Source organism: Xiphias gladius, chromosome 11 (genome assembly GCF_016859285.1).
Source record: "Xiphias gladius isolate SHS-SW01 ecotype Sanya breed wild chromosome 11, ASM1685928v1, whole genome shotgun sequence".
Lineage (NCBI taxonomy): Eukaryota > Metazoa > Chordata > Actinopteri > Istiophoriformes > Xiphiidae > Xiphias > Xiphias gladius.
In genome coordinates, this window is record NC_053410.1 from 15501307 (window position 1) to 15522071 (window position 20765).

At 37.6% G+C, this 20765-nt stretch overlaps 2 protein-coding genes across 3 annotated transcripts in view; one reads left to right on the forward strand and one right to left on the reverse strand.

Annotated features, from left to right (window-relative positions):
* The window catches only part of mcph1 (microcephalin 1), a 33072-nt gene that overhangs the window by 8646 nt on the left and 3661 nt on the right, over positions 1-20765 (forward strand). For both annotated transcript variants that reach the window (XM_040138375.1, XM_040138376.1), the window contains exons 11-13: positions 2530-2567; positions 2677-2839; positions 2936-3013. In XM_040138375.1, the coding sequence (XP_039994309.1) occupies positions 2530-2567; positions 2677-2839; positions 2936-3013 (279 nt within the window). The remainder of the gene's footprint in view (positions 1-2529; positions 2568-2676; positions 2840-2935; positions 3014-20765) is intronic.
* On the reverse strand, positions 4385-17780 carry angpt2a (angiopoietin 2a). Its single transcript, XM_040138400.1, has 9 exons — positions 17273-17780; positions 13658-13813; positions 12014-12135; positions 11675-11913; positions 10763-10890; positions 10076-10177; positions 9116-9282; positions 7538-7668; positions 4385-5703 (listed from the first exon to the last, which is right to left on the reverse strand). The coding sequence occupies exons 1-9, from the start codon at positions 17540-17542 to the stop codon at positions 5531-5533; spliced, it is 1488 nt and encodes a 495-aa protein (XP_039994334.1). The 5' UTR covers positions 17543-17780; the 3' UTR covers positions 4385-5530.

Below are 20765 nucleotides of genomic sequence, written 5' to 3' on the forward strand. Positions count from 1 at the left end.
TAACCTCAACAAACTGCTGCTGACAAAAGCAAAAAGTGACGTCATGTCCCCCAGGGTTTTGTTATGTTTTGTTAATAATGCCTTATTACAGAGATGTTGTAGTTATTCTGAATACTTATGGAGAGCATGATAACAGATGAATGTCCAAATATGGTTTTCATATTTAGGCAGTATCTGTAAATACAGTCACCCGTGATGAGTACTTGAAAAGTCACACCTGCATGGCTCACAAATCTTTGATGTGCAGATGGTAAATGCAATGATAAATTTCATGTTGCTCGACCTCGGGTGCAAACAGTGCAGATTTGCTGTTTGCTGCTGCTGTTGTTGCTGTTGAGACTGTTAGAATGTAAATAATTTGAAATTATGTTTTTGAAGAGAATAATAACAGAATTATTCAGGCACATTTTGTTCAGTTTTAGCAGATTAAAAATGCTCAGGGATAAATGTAGAGGGGTCCCCTGGTGGTCTAGAGGTCTGGGGACATATACTATGTAACCCAGCCATCTTCAAATTCAATTCGACCTTTTTCAAATGAAATTCACCTTTTTCTCTCCTCGTTATTAATATCTTTCCTTGTTGTCATTATCCATTAAAGATACAGTTCTTTAAGAAATATTATCTTTAGGGGTGCCCTGCTGGCGTAGTGGCTAAGGCACCGGCGGTCGGGATCTTTGTAACATGTCATTCACCATCACTCTCTCATCATTTCTTGTCATCTCTCCACTGTCAGTTAAAAATGTATGTTCTGTCTGTCCTCTCAACCTCATAATGATTACTATAAATGTATCAACTCAGGACATTACTGAAGTCCCTAAAAATCTGATGAATTTGGTTTGAAGGTAAACTCCTAGTGATAGTTTTCATTCTTTTTCAGAAATCCTCTTTAAGTGTAAGATTCTTTCAGTAAAGCCAAGAGTCTACGGCAGTTGCTTTGACTGGGTTCACAAAATATGTTATGAGCTACTGTATATACCCATGGTATTTTTTTTGGTCATTTTTTATATAAGGTGCTCTTTAGTTGTGACAAGTGGTAATCTTGTGTTTTTAATTCTTGTAACTGATATTCGTAATTGGCTCTCACAGCTCCAGTTGACCTGCAATTTTGCAGAGGCCCAGGATCCTAATTTCTTTGATTTTTCTGAATAACGTCATTTTCAGTGGGCACAAAAAAGTAGCCATCAAGGAGCCCTAGTCATACGGTGAAGAATTTCCTTCATTTGTGCTCAGAGGCCCTGCTGCAGTTCACACCAGCTCTTTTTTCGGATGCTCATTATGTGCAACTCATTCTTCAATGCCTGTTTTCTTGTGACGCTGCCAGAACATGTCCGCTGCATAAGATAAGCCAAAGTTCCCTTTGAGGAATCTTCAGGGAATAGCTTTCCATATTTTGAGCTGTTAGTGTGAAAGAGTGTGAAAATGAGCAGCTCCTATAGTCACCGTCTGGCTGTCTTGTAGTATTAACAAAAGATAACCCTGTGGTGGATTATTAACAAAGTAAAATCTCTAAAATATTTACCTCTGAAGAAAACGTCTGTCAGGACAACCAGAGTAGCAGTACTGGGTTGTCACTAATCAACTCAATGCTTTTCCAACTTGCTTATCAGGTATAATGTGATGTTTGACTGGTAGTGGGTGGGGCTGGTGGACCGTTTTGGCACCACTGTGTTCAGCAGGCCTTAACCCCTGACTTCCAGCTGGGGGACCAGATATCAGAGGCTGGTGGGAAAGTGCCTGGTAGTCCTGTTTGTAACTGCTGCTCAGGTGTTTTTCTTGATGATAGCTTGCTGTATTGGGGCCAAAGTACGAGGCTGGATGGACCACAGTCGTCAGGTTACAAATTTACAGTTCCGTTTCAGTGGCTCTGACTATGTTTTTCTCGACTCATGGCCTTGGTGTTTGATTTCCTTTTTGGTCTCCATGCAACTATATATCTGGCAGGGTTATTGAAAGTACACTGTATGTCAGGCTGTTAAATGATCATCCTTTTGTGTACTCAGTGCTGTATCATTCAACAAACCAGCTCATGATATTCACACCAAGGAGAAACATAATATGCTTTAAATTTCAAAGGGTCTTTGACCCATTTTTTAAAATTTATAGATGCTGTATTATCTTGGCTAATTGAAATCTTAGATTTGTTCTACATGGAGTTCACAGGTTTCAACCCTGTTGTCTGTTATTTTTGCTCCTTGAAACACAAGCCAAGAAACTAAACTTAAGCCAAATGTGTGCTTTTATCAACACTTTATAGCTTCTCCACATATTTTTAAATGTTTGCCAAATATGTGACACGATATAAAGCCTTGAACACAGACTTATACTAATTGATCTTCAAGAAAATGTGTGTAACGGTTTAATTGATTTCATTAATTGTTCCTTACTTCTAGCTTTTGTCCAATTTCTTTACAATTACATTTGTTTACACAATATTAGTTGAGATATACCAGATCAATTAAGAAAATAGAAATTTGGTAACGCAAATGTTTCTTCTCTATCTTAAATTTTGTGTGTTTGTCATTGTTTCAGGCTATGAGAACACTGGTCATGACAAGCATGCCAACTGAGTAAGTACCTCAAACATTTAAAACTTTGCCTTAAGATAGATGTCACTAGAAAACTTGTCTTGTTTAATCATTCTTGTTGGATGCTTTCTACTCTATTCAACTCTTGTAGGCAGCAGCACACGGTGGTTCAGGTGGTGAAAACACTGGGTGGTTTTTCAATTGTTGACCGAGTTTGTGAGAGCACAACTCATGTAGTGTCTGGGGGTCACCGGCGGACTCTCAATATTCTGTTGGGCATAGCTCGTGGCTGCTGGATCCTCTCTTTTGAATGGGTATGTAGTGCATTAATGTTTAAAAGCCATTACATATTATTTAAAACTGATTATGAAGTGTTATACTATCTTTTGTTTTTATTTTTCCTTGAGTAGATTCTCTGGTGTTTGGAGCAAAGGCAGTGGATTCCAGAGGAACCATATGAACTTTCAGACCAATTTCCAGCAGCACAGGTGAGTACCAGTACTCTAGTCTAGTAGTACTAGTAAAAGAGTCCACAACACAAATACTGCCAGCATTAACCTTCATTGTAAACCTCATCAGTTTTCCATTAGTGCAAAAATCAGATATATTGATTTTAAGTTTCAAGTGCCATACTTAAGTTAGAGGTGCATGCAAATACAGTTCTATTACTGACAACAGAGAAGTTTGTCATATTTTTCACTCAAGAAAATTTTATCATAAACAATCTTTTTTCTTTACATATAGACAAAGAACCTATAAACCATTACATTCATGGTTTAAATTCATTCACTTTTACAATAATAATTACCTTTTTTTCTGTATATAAATAATTGTACCCAAATAAATGATCCTTTTTCACACTCAAAACTAATAAAGGATCGTAAAATCAAAGCTGAGGAAGTTGGACGGAAACCTGCTAATTTTTATTACCAGTCATCCATTTTCAGTCCACTTGTTTTTCCTGAAGCATCCTGTTTGAAATGTGAATGTTGCCTCTTCCTGAACTCGTCATTCATGAATCACTGTCCTCTCCTGACGCTGTGAGGGAAGACATGGGGTCTTGATGCAGACAAATGTCAACACGTTTCCTCTTGAAATTGTGTGATGGCTTTTGCTGCGACAGACAAAATATTTTTATGTCCCTAAGGCCTCGTTTACTCTTATGGATGCATCCAGTGATTGGCAAACCACAAGTGCCTCTCTTTCATTCAGATCCTGTGCCATATGGAGCGTGGTGTTGCCCTCAGCAATTTCTATCTTTAGTGTCAAAGATAGAAACTGATTTCAGTAGCATTGTTTGAAAAACCATGTTCAAAGTGAATTTTATATCTCTTGCATATTCACTCACTTGTAACTTTACGTTTAACACTAATATTATGTGCCTCTGTTCAAATAATAATAATTGACCTCAATGAATTGGCAGTAAGTAAGTCTGAAGCATACATGTCACATGAGGCCAATATGTGAAACAGTTTTGCCATTGTAACTTCAACTCAAATCTTTGTGCCAATGGAGTTACTCCTTTAGCTGTCCCTTTAGTATCTCCACATTAGACCAGGCTATATTGGATTGACTGGTTTTTCATATTAATAGTATACATGTGGTTATTTTATTCAAAAGCAGTTCCTCAATTTTCTCCAAAATTTACTGTGTCACGACATATATCAATATTGCAGTTTAAAATTACATATACTGTTTCAACCATATTGTGAATGACACGTTATAAATACTGTATATCTATACCCATATTTTCTGTGGATTTGGGAGATAAATTAATTTGAAATGCTTAGTTGAACTGTGATTAGTAACCATGAAAGGAACAGCATCAACAAAAAAAATTTTGGAGAATTTAGAATTTTTTTATTTCGTAGTAAAAATGATAAAACATTGCTGAAAAGGTTGTGGTCACCTGGCAATTGTGCATTCACCAGGCTGTTTATTGTTATAGTGTAGAGCAGGACTATTGTGGAAAAGAACTTGAGAGCTAAGGTCTTAAGTTCACTGCCTTGTGGTTGTCTTTAATAGTCAGCTTCACATATATAACAGCTGGCGGAGCATTACAGACAACCACTCTAGCAAAACCTAAGGCGAGTGTTTAGTGGTGAGAAATTCAGCTTCCTCACTTTTACAAGTTTTCATAAATTCTACTTGTTGTAACTTCAAAAGACACATTACATAAATAAAAAAATACATTCCCAAAAGACTGCAAAGACATCATCGTCATGTGTGAACATGTGGAAAGGTAATGGAGACTTATATTAAAATATATCCTCTTAGTTTATGTGCAATGAAATCATTAACTAGCTAGGAACTAGGAGGCACTCAAGATCTCTCTAACAAATCTCTCTATCATATATAATAATGTTAAATATCAACCTTAAAATCTACTTATAAATTAAACAACAAATGTACATACATTCTCTGGAGAAAAACAATCCTAAGATAAAACATTTTCTGTGGCATTTTTACATTTGCATTTACATTTTAGGTATTCAACAGAAAGTTTTCCAGAACACATAAAATCACTTTGAGCCAGTTGTTTGTCAGCATGTTGTACCATAGTCTCTGTCTTAAAATTACATAGGCAGCTATTATTGAAAACATAGTTAATTTGCTGCTTAAACTATATTAAAATCATTCAAGAAGTTAAATTAATAAAGGTTCCATTTTACTCTGGTCTCTCCTGTTTGGTTAGCTAGCTGTTATAACTAAATGTAATCACAATACCTATAGTTGTCTATACATACCACGGGCATAAGTATTTTCAGTATAGATATTCGTCAGTGTCATTTTGTCAGTCCACATTTCACAAATTTTTGCAAGAACCCATTTGATTCAAATTATTGAACATATAAACATGCAAAAATATGTCTTTCCAAATGTATGTAAAAATATTTTTCATGAAGTGCTTTGGCTCCCTTGAGAATTTTTATTTTTGGTTTTGTTGTTTGTTGCTGTTTTTCAGGCAGTTTCCTTCCCACTTTGTTTAATCTCAGTATGACAGTTCAAAGGGGACCTGTGAAGTCTGCTGGTCTGATCATCATTGTAGTGGACCTCAATGAGTAGCCCGAGCCTTTCCAGTAGTACCATTTGATTCCATTGAAGCGATTTGAGTTTTGGCCGTGTTGGTAATACATCCCATTCAAATTGGAAGGACCACAGGCATCAAACCACCAGCCTAGAACATCAAAACAAAAAATTAGCACTTTAAATCTAATGTTGTCGAAGAGGATAATGCATACAACTCTGTGCAGAACATGGATGGTGATTGCCGTCTTTTATAGAGTATAATATGGTAGCTTGTTTTACTGAAGGGCTAGTGGCAGTGCATTCTTCCGTCATGGCAGGCATTTTGGCAGCGTTGAATTGGATATGACAGTATAATTGCTATTTCTCTTTCGTTGCAATGGGTTGCCACTCATCGTTGACACACATCCCTTTAGATTTAGGTCCCCATGACACGTTTTAAATTTTAAACAGTGTGTGCTGGGAAGAGACTGACTTGACTAATAACTTGATTTATGATCTTTTAAACACTGGATTTTTGTTTTTGTTCAGGAGTGATATCTTGGCTTACATGTAGAGTCCTTAGAAACAGCATGTGTATCTGTAAACAACATTCAAGAAAACCTGAAAACCTAATCTTTCAGTTTGAAATATATAATGACTGTGGCTCATAAGATTATTGTTTTACATACTATAAAATCACTCTGCTGACTAAGGTGGCTTTCACTGAGTCACCAGTTCATTCGGTACGCATAAACAATTGAATGCAATTCAATATGGCCCTTCCAATATATAGTCCTTTGTACAACTTATTGTTGAATCTCCTAGACAGGAGTTGGTTTGACTCTATGATAATTGAGTGGTTGAATGGTGTTTAAAATGGTAAATTTAAAAGAGTACTACACTGATTTAAGATTGCACTCCTGTAATATTGCCGGACTCGCTCAAAATCTGTGCATCATAGATAGCATGTTTTTTTATTCTACGTATTCTTCGTCCATGTCCAAACGTGGTGCCTACATTACCCACAATGCAAACCAACCATTTACATTTTGGTTGCAGTTTCGGCTGTGTTGTGCTAGTAGCGACTAATGTTGCCTCGAACAGCCAGCCTCAAGCAGGGATGAGGAGTGGGCTTTAGAGGTCTCATGAGCTCACTTCTTTCTAACTCCATACACCCAGATTTGAATTTTTTCATCCATTTTCAAACTTGTAGTCTTCAGCCCTACCAACACTGACTCAAGTGACATCACTTGAAGACATTTATCAGACTTTGCGCCCCTCCATCTGAAACCATGAAAGGCTATATACAATTTTCTCCTATATGCAGTATTACCCCCCAACACCTGTAAACAGACTTTGATGTGTAAAATTGGTTGTGTTCCCCTTTGAAACCATAGTTAGTGGTTGTGTTGTATTGGAAAGCATTATACTGAGAGGCATTTGTAATAATTTTTCAGCTCCTGTTTACATACAGATTCACTACATTTATTCAAATTTTTGTTCATTCAAAACTTCATATTTCATACTTCATATTTGTACTCTTTACGCTGGGTCATTGCCAGTTAGTCACGATTGTGCATGATGTGCATATTGAGCCCCCTGTGAGAGACGCCTCTTGGGGGAAAAAGGGATAGGGTTAGTGTTTTCACGCTTTCATGCTCACTTGGCAGACCCCAATACAGAGCGAGACAAACTTCTGGCAGCGGAGTCACTTGCAAGGGAACGGAGGAGGACCTTTAAGCTCTGTTCCCAGGCTATTAATGTCACCCATTGTAGGGGCTGAATTCCCCAACGAGTTGATCAGTGATTAACTCTGAGCTAATTGTGCTCTTTGACCTGGCCATAAAAGTACAGGAGCCCTTAAAATGCCCTTGAAGATTTTCTGGCGAACTGCCAAGATTTGGACGGGTGGGAATTTGCTCCACAGCAAGTGCCCATCGCAAATTGACGTGATTTTTGTATTTTCCTGATGAACGAGTTATTTTCAAAAATGTGTTTCTTACCCCCTGTTGTCAGTTGTGAACATTTGCAAACACATTTGTCATTGTCTGCATCCTTTGTACTGAAATCGCTTCCTGGCTGCCCGATGCTGCTTATTTTGCCTGCTGTTCCACTGTAGCCTTTAAGGTGTATCCTGTAGAATGGAAAAGGAAAAATGAAGGAAGAGGAGGAGGAAGTTCGTGACTGCTGTTCCTCAAAAGGCAACGTCCAACTCACTTATACAGTTGTTTGGTCATAGCTTCATTAATACTAGATCTAAAATGGGTTTTGGCATAAGGATTAAGTGTGTGCTCCCTTAATTTTTGTTTATTTTTGCTGCTGTTTGGGACTTTAACAAGCAGCTTGATGATTTCACATTTTGTTGCTATTTTTATTTTCTTGCCAAAGGATTTGTGTTCTGCTATTTGTGCAGTTTTTTGTAGGAGGTATAAGTCACTGAGCCAAGTAACTGAAGACCAAATTGGTCATAGTAGACTTAAGACATGAATAGAACTGTGTTGAATTGGAGCATTTCAAGGTCTGTTTGTCATTTCAAAGGAAGTATCCATTCCATTCCTGAAGTCAGCTTAAGGTTCAGAAGAGAAAATACTTCTGAAGGTGTTATTGCCAAGAGGTGCAGACTAAATGCTAGAAATCTAAGACATTTGATGTATTTCCTATTTTTCAGATACTGACAAGTTTTATTACATTTTCTTTGGGCTCATGCTAGTACATCAGTATCAGAAAGTAAATAGTCTTATACTGCAAGAAACAGAGGACGTGAGGAATTTATATAATGTGTTGTGCTTGAAAATATTAGCAGTAGGTCAGCATTCGTGATTATGAGCTAGTCTTTACAAAAGAGTTTTTCAGGAGATAAATATTTGCATGACACTGTCCAGGGATACTCGGTGTGTCTGTCTGAATAAATTATAGCAGACTAGAATTAATCATTCTTTTACATTAGTGCTAGGTGTTAACAACCAGAGCAAATTCAGTGGAAAATCGCCACAAGAACTCTGTTTATCCATTAATGACGTCTCATCTTCACTGTCAATAAACCAGTTCTGGAGAAGTAGCCTGATGCTCGGACTGAATCATTTCACTTTATTATTTACTCTATTTCAATTGGTTAAATAAGAAAAGACAAACTACATGATGACCAAGACATATACAGGCTACTAGAGAATGTTGTATGAGAAAATAATTACAGCCAAAGCTCCTATACTTTTAGCTTAAGAGATATCCATGTATGAAATAGATTACCACTACACTACACTAAATGTGAGTTCTTATGAATACACCTTGTTTCATGAGGTACTGCATCAATTTTTTTTGCACGTCAGTTACACTCCTTGGCTGAGAACAGGCAACAGTTTTTTGGTATGTGTTTAGGATAGTAGACTGCAAAATAACGGTTGTAATACAGAAGCAGTAATATTTGCTGATGGGCTTCTTTGTCCCCAATAACTTGAATGTCATGAGCTGTGAAATTTTGACTGATAGCAAAAATTAAAACTAAATGTTTAGTAATTGCCACCTTGAATGCAACACATTAATTACTAAGGGAAAAATTCTTTGATGTTGTCTGTACGACGTACCTGTAATTTTGTGCTTCACTGTCCAGAGAAAATTGATCATATTGTGAAAATCCAGAATTTCCTTCCCAGTCACTCAGTTGGATCCTTAGTTTGTAGGACTGTTGATTTGTCAGTCTGGAGACAAATTCATTTCCTAACCAGAACTCCCCCGAAGGTTCTCCAAACCCCTGAAAAGAAACATAAGAAATGTAATTAAACCTTATTGAACCCCTGCGGCCGAGGCATATAGATTGCTATTTCAATGAACAAAACGCCGAACAGACAGAATAATATACTGTTCATTCCTTGGCTATTACACTGAAAGATATTTTTCCCTGGAAGTGAGATATTTTATCAGAATACTGAAAACATATTCAGCAGTTAAACAAATCAATCACAAATATTCAAATTCACAATTAGATGTCAATAAGAAAGTATACCAGTTTTAACTGCAAAGGAAATGGCATGAATGCTTTCCTCTGTTATGATTGCTCAGTGGGGACTTGAGATTGGACTTGAGATTCATTTTGGCATGGTGTTGGACCATTTATCTCATACTTGGTATTCACAATAGTGGTCACAATTTTTAGGAATCCCCCTTTTTGATTGTAGCTTATAATCATGGTTTCAGATGCACAGACAGAAATATTAAATATGGTGTGATTGAATGTGGTACTGGAAAAATGGCAAATAGCTAAAATTATTGTGATTTCAAAATTTGGGGGTGGACCAGCTAGCATTACTTTGATGAATAGCAGATGGTGATCACTTAAGGTCTCTGTGTTACTGGCTATAATTTTTCTTTTTCTTCTTCAGATTGCAACTAGGTATCGCCTATAACATTGCAGAAACACTAGGCCCTTGAAAAACTTTCAGTTGATGGCCAAAACTAAATCTGGCCACTGTGTTGTGCACTTGGAAGGAAAACCGTAGCCTAGGATATATTTTTTTAAGGGAAGAATTTCTCGTTGATAGTTTTACCTTTTTGTACTCTTGCCACGTACGGTGAAAGTCAACACGGCCGTCAAAGCGTTTTTGTAGGACTGTCCAGCCACCTCCTTCTGTCTCCATGTCACAGAAAGCCTTCAAACACAAGAAAAAAGAAGTGGCCATAATTAATAATTTAAAATTAATGGTCTGTAAAGAATTCATGTTCATTTATAATTTGACAATGCCGTCTTATTTAAGCTTGGTTTAAACAACCTTTAAGCTGCAGGGAAGGGATACAGAATTGAAGTCCAAGTCTTAATCACTGAAAAGTATCTAAGGAGATCACAGTTTTAGCTCAAGCATGCACATCATTAATGGAAGTCTGAGAACTTTTAAATTTAACTACGCCGCCCTCAAACACAATACTGTTTACTGAACTCTTTATCCAGTAGTGTACAGTGTTTTATTTACTAGGTTGTGTAAGTGTGGGTTGGTCAGTACATGTCTGTGTGCGTGTACCTGTATATGTGCACTGTCATGACATTATGTAATCTGTGCATGTACACACATATATACGCTGAGGGGTTTTCTATGATCCAGCAAAACAAACCTCTACTACAAGTCCTTCACTTCATTATTGAACTTCCTAAGTTCTTTATTATATCTTAAGCTGATCTGAGTGCACTACTCACTCAGGGTTAAGCCAGCCAGTGAAACAATTAAACAGGCTTACTTTACCTTAACCTCTATTGTAGTGTTGGATAATGTGAGCGTGTAGACTCCACTTTGGGTGTTTCCTGACTTGTAGACAGCAGCACAGTCCATGAATGTGGTAGGAGTGTCCTGCATCATGAAAGTTTTGGTCTCTGCAGAGGAAAATCAGCCCTGTTAATTTGAAAGAATGCAATTGCACAGCATTTAAGTGTTCTCCTTTGAGAGAAAATTTGTCCACAGACAGAAAGGCAGACAGACAGACATATAAACACCTGCCAGACTACTCAAAAACACCTATGTGGTAGTTCCCACAACAGTAGGTGTCTCCAGGACCACATTTTGCCATGATGACACACGCACACAAAGACTCACAAGGTGAAAACAATACCTGCCACGCTGTCGGAACTGGTAATAATAGAAATGGTAATATGCTTTTCTTTACTGTCAGTGTGACTCCTTTGTGTGCTCAAGTACGCCAGCACCAAGATCGATACCACTTGATTTTTTACTGTTAAAAACTTCAAACGGATAAACAGCTTGCCTGGTTTTGTACAAAGGTAAAACAATCAACTACCCGCAATGGATTATTTTTTGGCTCTGAGCACTTGGTAGGCAATCAGCCCAGAGACTCCTAGTTTAGTTAGCTGGCTCTTTCCAATGCTAACAAGCTGCTGAATATAGCTTCATATTTAAAGGACAAATATGAAAGTGGTATCACTCTTCTTATCTAACTCTCCACCAGAAAGTAACTGTATACCAAAAAGTCTAACTATTCCTTTAAATTGTGTTCGCCCCTCAGTAGTTCCAGAGGCTACAGCAGTCTTGGCTGACAGGACAAGACTCTGGGTGTACTAATATGATACTTTAAAAATGTACACGCCTTTCATTGATAACTGTAGCATAAAGAGGTTATGATGACCTGAAGTGCTGACTCACCTCGAGCTGAGCTGACAGAGATGGTGTAAATGAGGTTGTTCACAGTATCCAGCAGCTCCTGCTGTTGATGCTGTAGGACGGTGTTGTTGGTAGAGACCTTGAGCAGCTGCTGCTCCAGCTCGCCTATGATGGCGGTCTGCTTCAGTATCAGAGTCTGGAGTTGCTCCTTTTCTTCTTGAAGCATCTTCAGCTCCATCTGCCGCTGCTCCTCCATCTCCTCCACCTTTCTCTCCAGGAAGCTGAGGAGAAGAAGGCAACAAGCTCAGTGGCAAGCTTTCTTTGCTTTTCACACTGAACCTGACCCTGAAATTATTTTGCAATGTGATTTAATGTCCTCACCTGTTTTTGTCATTCAGCTTGCTGATTTCATTTGTTTGGACGATTAGTTGTTTTTCCAACTTGTTGGTTGACAAGGAATTCTCAAGAAGCTGGCGCTCAAGTCGAGTTGTATGATGAATTACCTGCAAATAAATAACTAGCAGTTCAGTTCTGTCCCAGAGATACCTTATGAAGTAATCCACTAATGCATCTGTAGATTTTTACATGCCCACACTATAATGTAAACGCTCAAGTCAAATGTTTCACATCAGCTTCAAGAATGGCTCAGGGTCCTCCAATAATGACATTTGTTTCCACACACAACACAGCATGGTCCCAAGTTTAACATCTGGAAACAGGATGTATTCTAATGAAACACTTACATACTATGGACAGAGGAATATATTTTTAACTTGAAATTAGGCAGTTGCATCTTACTTTTCTCCATTGTAATGTTTAATATACAATCAGTTGGCAGTTTATTAGGTACACCTAGCTAAAACTAATACAGGATGCAGTTTGTGTTGCTGTTGAACTTCATTGTTTTATATGAACAGGTGTGTCTATTATTTTGTCCACCCCATTTATATCAATGAGTCTAGACTAAATAACAGAAACGTCTCTCTATTTAATTCAATACTGTTCAACAACACCACAAACTACATCCTCCAGAATTATAATAATTATCAAAATTATCAGTTGAGTCAGCACCTCTTTAAAACAATTTCAATAAAAATAACCTTCATGAAGGTGGATTTATTGCAGAAATGTTGTATTAGACTGCGTTAGTTTTAGCTAGGCGTTCCTAATAATCTGACAACTAAGTGTAGTATGCAAATTGTAAAACAATTTGCAGCAGCTTAGAAAAAAGAAAGTAAAAAGAAATGTAACATGAAGGAAGATATAGTAAAAGAGCAATAAACATGTGTATAACAGTTCAACAAATGTTTGCCTGGTCAACAGGCAATTTGTTGTTTTTTATTGCATTAGTGGATCAAGCACAACACACGGCCAGTTTGCACTTCTAGAGTTAACAAACAGGCATTTGCAAAATGGAAAAGCATGACAGGAAAGAACAACTAAATTCCCATACAGCAGACATACCTGAACAAGGGAAAACATTTTCAAAATCCATGTATTCTCACGGACAGATGTATTGAACTAAACTCTGGGGTTGGGGACCTGGCCTCTAATTTCCCATTTTGGAGGAACTGAACTCAGCAAAAAGCAGGTTGTTTACATGGATCCTAGTTATGTGTCTCCAATGGAGCTGTTGATGTCTTTGAGCAGACGGATGTCTGATTGTGACAAACTGATAGACCCTTTCTTTGGGAATATGAGTGTGCTAATAACAGGAAATGCTGTACAGTTGGCTCACATAAGGTCATTGACGTGTAGCCACAATAATAAACTGAAGCAGTCATGTTTTTCCCTCCACTTATTTTTTAACACTCTGAAGCTACATTATTTAATGCAATGTCTCATAGAGCACACTGTTGAACAACCTCGTTATTTTGTTGAGAAATCTGTTGTGCCTATATGTAGACAGGTCCAAACTTTCTTGACAAGTTTTGACTTTCTGAGTGTTGTATTGCATGGCAGGAGTGTGCTTTTCTGCAAGTTACATTTCTGTACCTCAGGAAAAAACTGAAAGCAAAGCCTCACCTGTGCCTCCACATTGGTTAGTTTCCTTGTTTGCTCAGCGGTTTGACTCAGCAGGTTTGTTCCAATTTCAATCATCGTAGCTGTGTGGTTGTGTACAGCAGTCTGTTGGATTTGGACCATGTCCTGCTTCATGCTGTCCTGTATGTAGTTCTCTAGCTGCAACACAGAAGAAAGACAACTGGCTTTAGAGAGTTTTTTAAGGTTTCTGGATTAGTACCATCAACCAACGGTTTTGTTGTGCATGTACAATGCTGCATTACAGTCATAGGGTAGTTCACAGACTGACAATCATGTGCTGCTCACTATAATCTGCTACTGTTGTGTTGGAGAGAGAACAGCTGTTTCTTCGCTGGAGTTCTTGAGCAAACCCGTTTGTAGTTGATGAGAGAGAAATCCTTTTTACTTCTCAGTTCAAGCACTAACATTAATTTTGCGGTCATTGTTACTAACTGGGGTGCAGTTAATACTATTGTCATAGAGAGTCACTGAAGAATGGACAGCTGCCCAACTTTATGACAGACATACTGTGTATTAGTATTAGGTAAGATGCCATGTGTCATACAGGAAAACAATTTAAAAAATAAATAAGTTCACAAATGTATTATTTTGTAACTCAGTAACTTCTCATAACAGTACATAGTGGGAATTGCGTATATTTTTTTGTTGTATTATTTTTGCTCCCTTCTTATACACATCAGATAAGGACTACAGAGGCTTTCCCAAAATATCCTGGTGAGAAAGATTTTATCAGTTTCAAAAAATCTGTATTGTCATAGTTTGTGTATTTTTTATTGTAAAAATTAGATGATAATGAGTTAGATGCATTTCACATCCCCTTTTTGAAATGCGATGATGTTACTGTACCAGAGTGAAATTATGACAACACAATTCTTCCGTTATTTAAGGAGAGCCATGGGGATCTAATGTAACAGAAATGTCCCATGACAAGGTATTTGAAATTTTTAAAAGCCTCCTTCAGTTGAAACAGGATGTGACTGTTTGTCCTAAAGGCCAAATGTGGAAATATTTTCCTGGCAAAGTAATCAAATGGTAAATTAATATAATGAAATAATGAATTAATAAACTATCTCAAGATGATACAAAACAATTAGAGTTCTGACTTCCCTTATCAAATATTTAACCGGTTAATCATAGTAATATGATTGGGGGGGGGGGGTCAGTGTTCTTACCTACCTTACAGTATTGCCAGATTTAGACCAAGACCAATCATTAAGTTATTTCCTGCATGGTGTTCCTGAGTGGCAATCAGGTCACACGACGTGTAAACAGGATGGAAGTGTTGAGTGAGGAGTTACATCCTTCATGACAGTATGACTTGTGTACAACTGGATACCAGTGTCAGTTAAATATGTTTGTCATTTACAGTAAGTTTGCATAATCACTTTTGTTATTTACTCATCAGTCAGTAATGCAACCCCAAACAGCTGGTTTTATTATTGTTTTTCTTATGGCAAATACAACTAACAGCTGCAATTAGTGCTGATTTTGTTTGTCCTTCTATCTTGGTGTCCAGTTTGTTTGTGCTCTTGAATACACACAGAGATGTGTGGTAGGTGGAAGTTTTTCATTTGAATTGTTGGCAGGATGTCCCATTGACAGTCAGTGATCTAATCAGTTGCTTACTCTGTATGCCTCAAAGGCGTCAGTGAGGAATGACTTTGTTCCTAATTGTTTTCCTCAGTTGTCGTCAGAAGGTGCAGCGTAAATAGGAATTTCATAAAAACTGAGTGACAATATTCTGATTATCTTAAATACTTAAATCACACCTGAAAGCAGTCTCTACTGTATATCTTTTTTATTGTTTAGTTGTAAGAGAAACGTGGCTTTCTTATTTTATCTGTGGTGCAACTCTTGAGCACCACACTTCTCCACTACACTCAACAACTTAGCAAGCTGAATGATTAGATCATTGTTTTCACATAATTTCTCTGGTCAATATGGCCAAGATATTAATGGCCATAGCACACTAGAGACCTTTACAATGTCTAATGGTTCCCCTTTGGTAATGCAGAGCCCCACAGTAAGGTATAATATTTAATAGTGAGAATCTGTGTTATACTTTGGTACTATTAGACATCATGAGTATTGTAAAAACTATTTTGTTCTTACAAATCAGTTCTGTTCTTTATGGCAGAATTTTAGGTTTATTTTAGGTAGGAACCTTTGTGTTGTGAAACTTAACGTTAATGTTATCAGTCTTCACACCTTAGCTGTGATTTCTTCTCCCATATTTATCTTCTCAGAAGTGCAAATTAATGTGGTGAAGTCACACAACAGAAGAACGTACTGGTGTCCTCACAGAATAATGTGAAACAGATAAAGCATGCTGATACAAGTACAGCTAAATCCTTGGTGACACATTATTAATCAGAAATGCTTCCTTCTTTGTAAGAAATACGTAGCATGTTACTATATAAGATGTGCTGTTGGGCTTTGTAAAATGTTCACTTGTGTTTGGATAGGCCTTTGATTTCTGCCGCAGTACGTGGGTTTTTGTCTGTGTGAGCATAGTTACTGGGTAGCACTGTCTAGATCATCAAAGAACATCAAAGACGAGTGCCCTCTGAGCTCTCCTGTGGAACGGATCAGAGCTTGTTCTGTGTTATGAGACAGGAATTGTATGATCAAGCTGTGAGATGTTCTTGTCTTGTTTGGCTCGTGTTGTATGGTGCTGATCATTAATCACATTCTGAAGTGGATGAAGAGAGGGAGCAAGAAAAGAAGCAGTTCGCTTCTTTTCTTGCACGAGTAATGGTTCAGCAAACTGAAAAGGAAGCAAGCATCCCTCGTGGGGACGCCTGTGCTGAGTTTTTGTTAATTGTCAGAGCCATTATGTCCTTTTGTACTGAATAAAAGTGCATCATCAACATTCAGCACATTTTTTGTGTTCTTTTCCACCTTAGCTTACTCAAAAAAGATTCCCAAAGAATCTGTTGGCCTTTAAAAAAAAAAAAGAGAGAGAGCTTTTTTTTTAATATATAGTTACATACAGTAACTATATATTTAGACCAAATTGTTCTCGCTAAAGTAAACCTTTGCTCATGTCTTTTGTTTAGTGGAGCAGTTTTATCACTCTTATTTTGTTGCTATTGGTCAAGTGTTACTCGTGTCAGCATGGCAGTTAACGAAAAGCTAGTGGTTTAGTATGAGCCCAAATAATCTGCACATCACATGAAATTGTCTGAGTCAGAAAGAAAAAACAAGTTTCTTGTCATTCTGGATGTTACAATTTGCCTGCTCCTCCTGCTGAGGTCAATTAGAAACTTCCATGAGAGTTTTTGGGGAAAATCTGGCAAAGTACACATTTCATACCAACTTACTTGTATTATCCATACTAGGTGTTTGGTTTTCTTTAAAACTCTCTACCTCTAAGGCCCAGAAAATTTGAGTGGAAAAAAAAATCCTTCCACTGACACCTGTATGGAGGCTTGTTCGGCTCTTTAGCACATTTTGTCAGCGTCTCTCAGATACCTAAACAGACTTTTTTCATTTCTGCATGAAGACTGTTGGTCTAAAATCGCTGTAATAGCGGAAGTCATTGGAATCTGAGTTAGTTATATTGATGTTGATATCATGGATATGACTCAACATTACCTTAAGCAGCCACTGTGTGTTGTTCTCCATGATGATCTCCAGTTGTTCCAGCCTCTGAGCCGACTCGTTGTTGTCCATGGGTCCATCCTTTTGAACTGGATAGTTGTAGCTGTTGCTCTGGGTTTGGCAGTTTTCCTGCTCAGGCAGCAGAAAGGTGTAGCTACATGGCCCGTTTTGGATCTGATATTGTCTCTTACCAGCAGCACTGTATCCTGTCCCCAGACCAAGGCAGATACTTAAAACTAGTAATTCCACATTTAGCATCTTCATAGTAGTGTTATTTACCTAAAAATAAACTTAGCACAATTGTAACTTCTTGGATTTTTGTCAGGTTTTCCTTAACCTTCTCTCAATGATTGTGCGTCTTTCCCCAACAGCATCCAAGTGTAAACACTCCTCTTGAGGCTCTGTAGATTCCTTTTATTACCTCTCAGTGGTAGGAGGAGAAAAAGCAATCACGAATTAGAGGTATTGTTTTTTTCCCCGTGGGTTACCGGTGCTAAACTGCATGTGCTCGCCTTTCATCAAGCCCTCAGCCACTTGTTGGAGCTGCCCATGGCCCCTCTGATTTTTAACCACTCCCCCCACACTGTGGCCAGTCACTGTGAAGAGCAGCGGAGATTCCTTTTAGTACACACTTACTGACGACACAGAGGAGCAGATGCACAAACTACACATCTTTCACTATATCCTCTACAATTTTTTTTGCTGTAGTTAAACAGCTACTCAGGATGCAGCTGTCCACCATCAGGACACTGTGATAGAATCCGTGTCCAACCCATTCATTGAAGAATGTTTCCCGACCTATGAGAAACACTTTAGCATCTTTGAACAGGAGATTCAAAGGAAAAAGCCTTTGTTTAAATTACATTATTAACTTTTCCCATGTATTTTCCTACATGGCTTTTTAAAAATGTTAAATCCATATTAAAAGCAAAATCTACTGAAATCTACTGATTTTTCCCTTTTCCTGAGACTTTTTCTATTCTTCTTTCCTTCTTATTCATTTTTTAAAAAAATGAATTAGGTTCATTTTGCAAGTTCATAATGATCATAAAACAATTCGAAATTCCCAGATTTGCCTTGGGGTCTTAGAGTCCATAAAGTTTCATATTATCGGTTACTTGTACAACCTAAAGTTGTCAGTTGATAATCTCTGACCACAAAACAGTCGTGGCCTTTTTATTTGCATCTGCACTTGGCAGACCTCTGATTCTTAAATTTAATGAAGCAGTATTTGCTGTTGCAAATAACTTTTCAAATTTGAAAAGTTATGGGCAAGTGGTTTGTTTCTCTGTTTTCTCTTAAAATCAAAAATTGGATACATTCTTTGGAAACACTAGCTTGAAATAGCATGACAAAAAATGATAACATAAAGATAAACACACACTTAAGTGTGATATGTGCAAATGTGAAAATGATAAGACTAATACAGATTTTTAAGAAAAGACTGAATGTTTTCCTGTCTTATTAAAAGGCAGAGTTGTAATTTTTAGGAATATTTTCGTTGTCTGTGAAAAACGTGCCCGAAAAGCTTGAGTTAGTAACTTGTTTTCTTTGGCTTAAACAATTTTTTTTCAATAGAAAGTGGTTTTGAAAATTAATCACCCCTGTGTTATGTTTACTAGAAGATTTTTTTTTTTTTAGACTATCCTGCAAGACACAAATGGAAAGTTTGGGGCCTTTTATCCTAATTGCAGCATTATCCCAGCCTGATAAAGTTTTTGCAGTCAGTTAAGTCTGTCTGAGCATTGTCATGTCACAGTGGGGAACAGAGTGCAGGTGTGCTGTACAGGAAGGGCATTGACACAGGATTACGTTTTGTCCTATACTGCAGGAATGTTCTTCGATCACAGACTCTCAGCTATAGCTTCAGTAGCTTCACTCTTTACCCCCTACAAAAAACAGACGATCTGGGACAGGCTGGAACATAATTATAGACAAATTGAGCTTTGTATTGTGTACCAAGTAGTCATTTTACCCTGGCATAACCACATTTTAGTGTCAACTGCACCATATTTTATTTTTTGACAGGAAAGCCTTAGATTTGCCCTCTGCAGTGGGATAGAAATACCAAAACAGAATTGTAGGAAGTAGGCTGATGTAATAGTTACTGTATACGGGAAATGCAACATATTTAAGGCACATTACCAAAGAGGAAGGACTTGTCGTCATTCCAAAAACACTTGACTTTTTCAGGTGTTCACGCTGAATCACTCAAACAGTAGATTTGTCTACACCAGCTCTTGCATTTCAATTTGTTTTATGGTTATTGAAAGCACAGAGGACTCCCAGGGATCATTCCTTCATTTAATTTGCTACATCCTATACTGTATATGCCATACATTAGACGGTTTGCTCATGCTGTGAGCAAACAATGTGACTTCTGCTGAACCGTCGAGACCTCACTGTATTTCATTTATACAGGGCTGCTAGGTTTAATTTATTCTTGCCTGGTATTGGTTGTTAAAGAGCTGCACAAGCTGCCTGCCTCTCTGCCCGCCCTCTCCAAAGACTCACTGTGCATAACAAGAAAAATGTACATACTCATGTACATTACTGGCTGAAGAGATATTGATCAGGTTGTCAGACTAAGGAGGTGGGATTTCCCATGTGAAGCACAAAAAAATTGTTGCTGGCACAATAAAATGCAGTTCATCTAAGCTGTAACAATTTCAAGAGCGTTTATCAGAGAAAGCTTGTCACCACTGGCATCTCTATGACCCCGTCCTCTTGAGATTTTAAAAATTCAGCGCTCATGACTCCCAGAAATGCAACAAACCAGCAGGCTTCTGCTTGCAGCTCATTTACATATGAATAATTTTAGTGCCACATTAGACAGCAGTTTCATATCTTGCCACTTTCATATGCAGACAGAGATGTGGGTTATTATAAATGTATCTTTAATGCAGTATTATTCTAGACATGAAATAAAATTTACACGAATCCAATCTGCTCTTGAACACACCACCGCATGTAAAAATACTGACATACTGACAGTGACATGTTTAATGGCACTTAATCGAGAACCCATGTTCATGCCTGTTTGGTCATTTAGACTGATTAGACTTAAATTCACAAATTTTGACAAAAATCCTAAATATATTCACAAATTCACATATTGATCAAGCCACTTTCTCAAAAGCAGTTTGAGATTGTTTGTGTGATATAACTCAGTGTAATAAACAGGTAGAACTAAGCTTTGCCTGACCCATAATACCGACAACTTTATATATTTATTTAACTACTTGAAACCCAGTTTCCAGAGGCTTAATATTGTATCCTTGGCAGTAAAATACTCATCATCTACACTACTGTACATGTGCTTTCTGTGTCAGCATTTTGTTTATCTCTCTTCTATTTTGCCCTTTTGTGTTGGACTGTTTTTCCTAGTTTTTAAAGGCTCTTTTCTGTGCACAATGTGGGTTAACGTTAACCTGACCCTGTCTCTGAACCCTCTGACCAATCCCTGATTATTGACGTAAAGTGAAAC

What these genes read in the sequence shown, in the direction of transcription:
- angpt2a (XM_040138400.1), bottom strand. Translation starts at nt 17,542, where the DNA reads ATGAAGATGCTAAATGTGGAATTACTAGTTTTAAGTATCTGCCTTGGT. An exon ending in AAGCTGAATGACAAAAACAG is followed by an intron (nt 11,914 to 12,013) that starts GTGAGGACATTA and finishes TCTTCTCCTCAG; the next exon opens with CTTCCTGGAGAGAAAGGTGG. An exon ending in TTCACAACTGACAACAGGGG is followed by an intron (nt 5,704 to 7,537) that starts GTAAGAAACACA and finishes TTGATGTTCTAG; the next exon opens with GCTGGTGGTTTGATGCCTGT.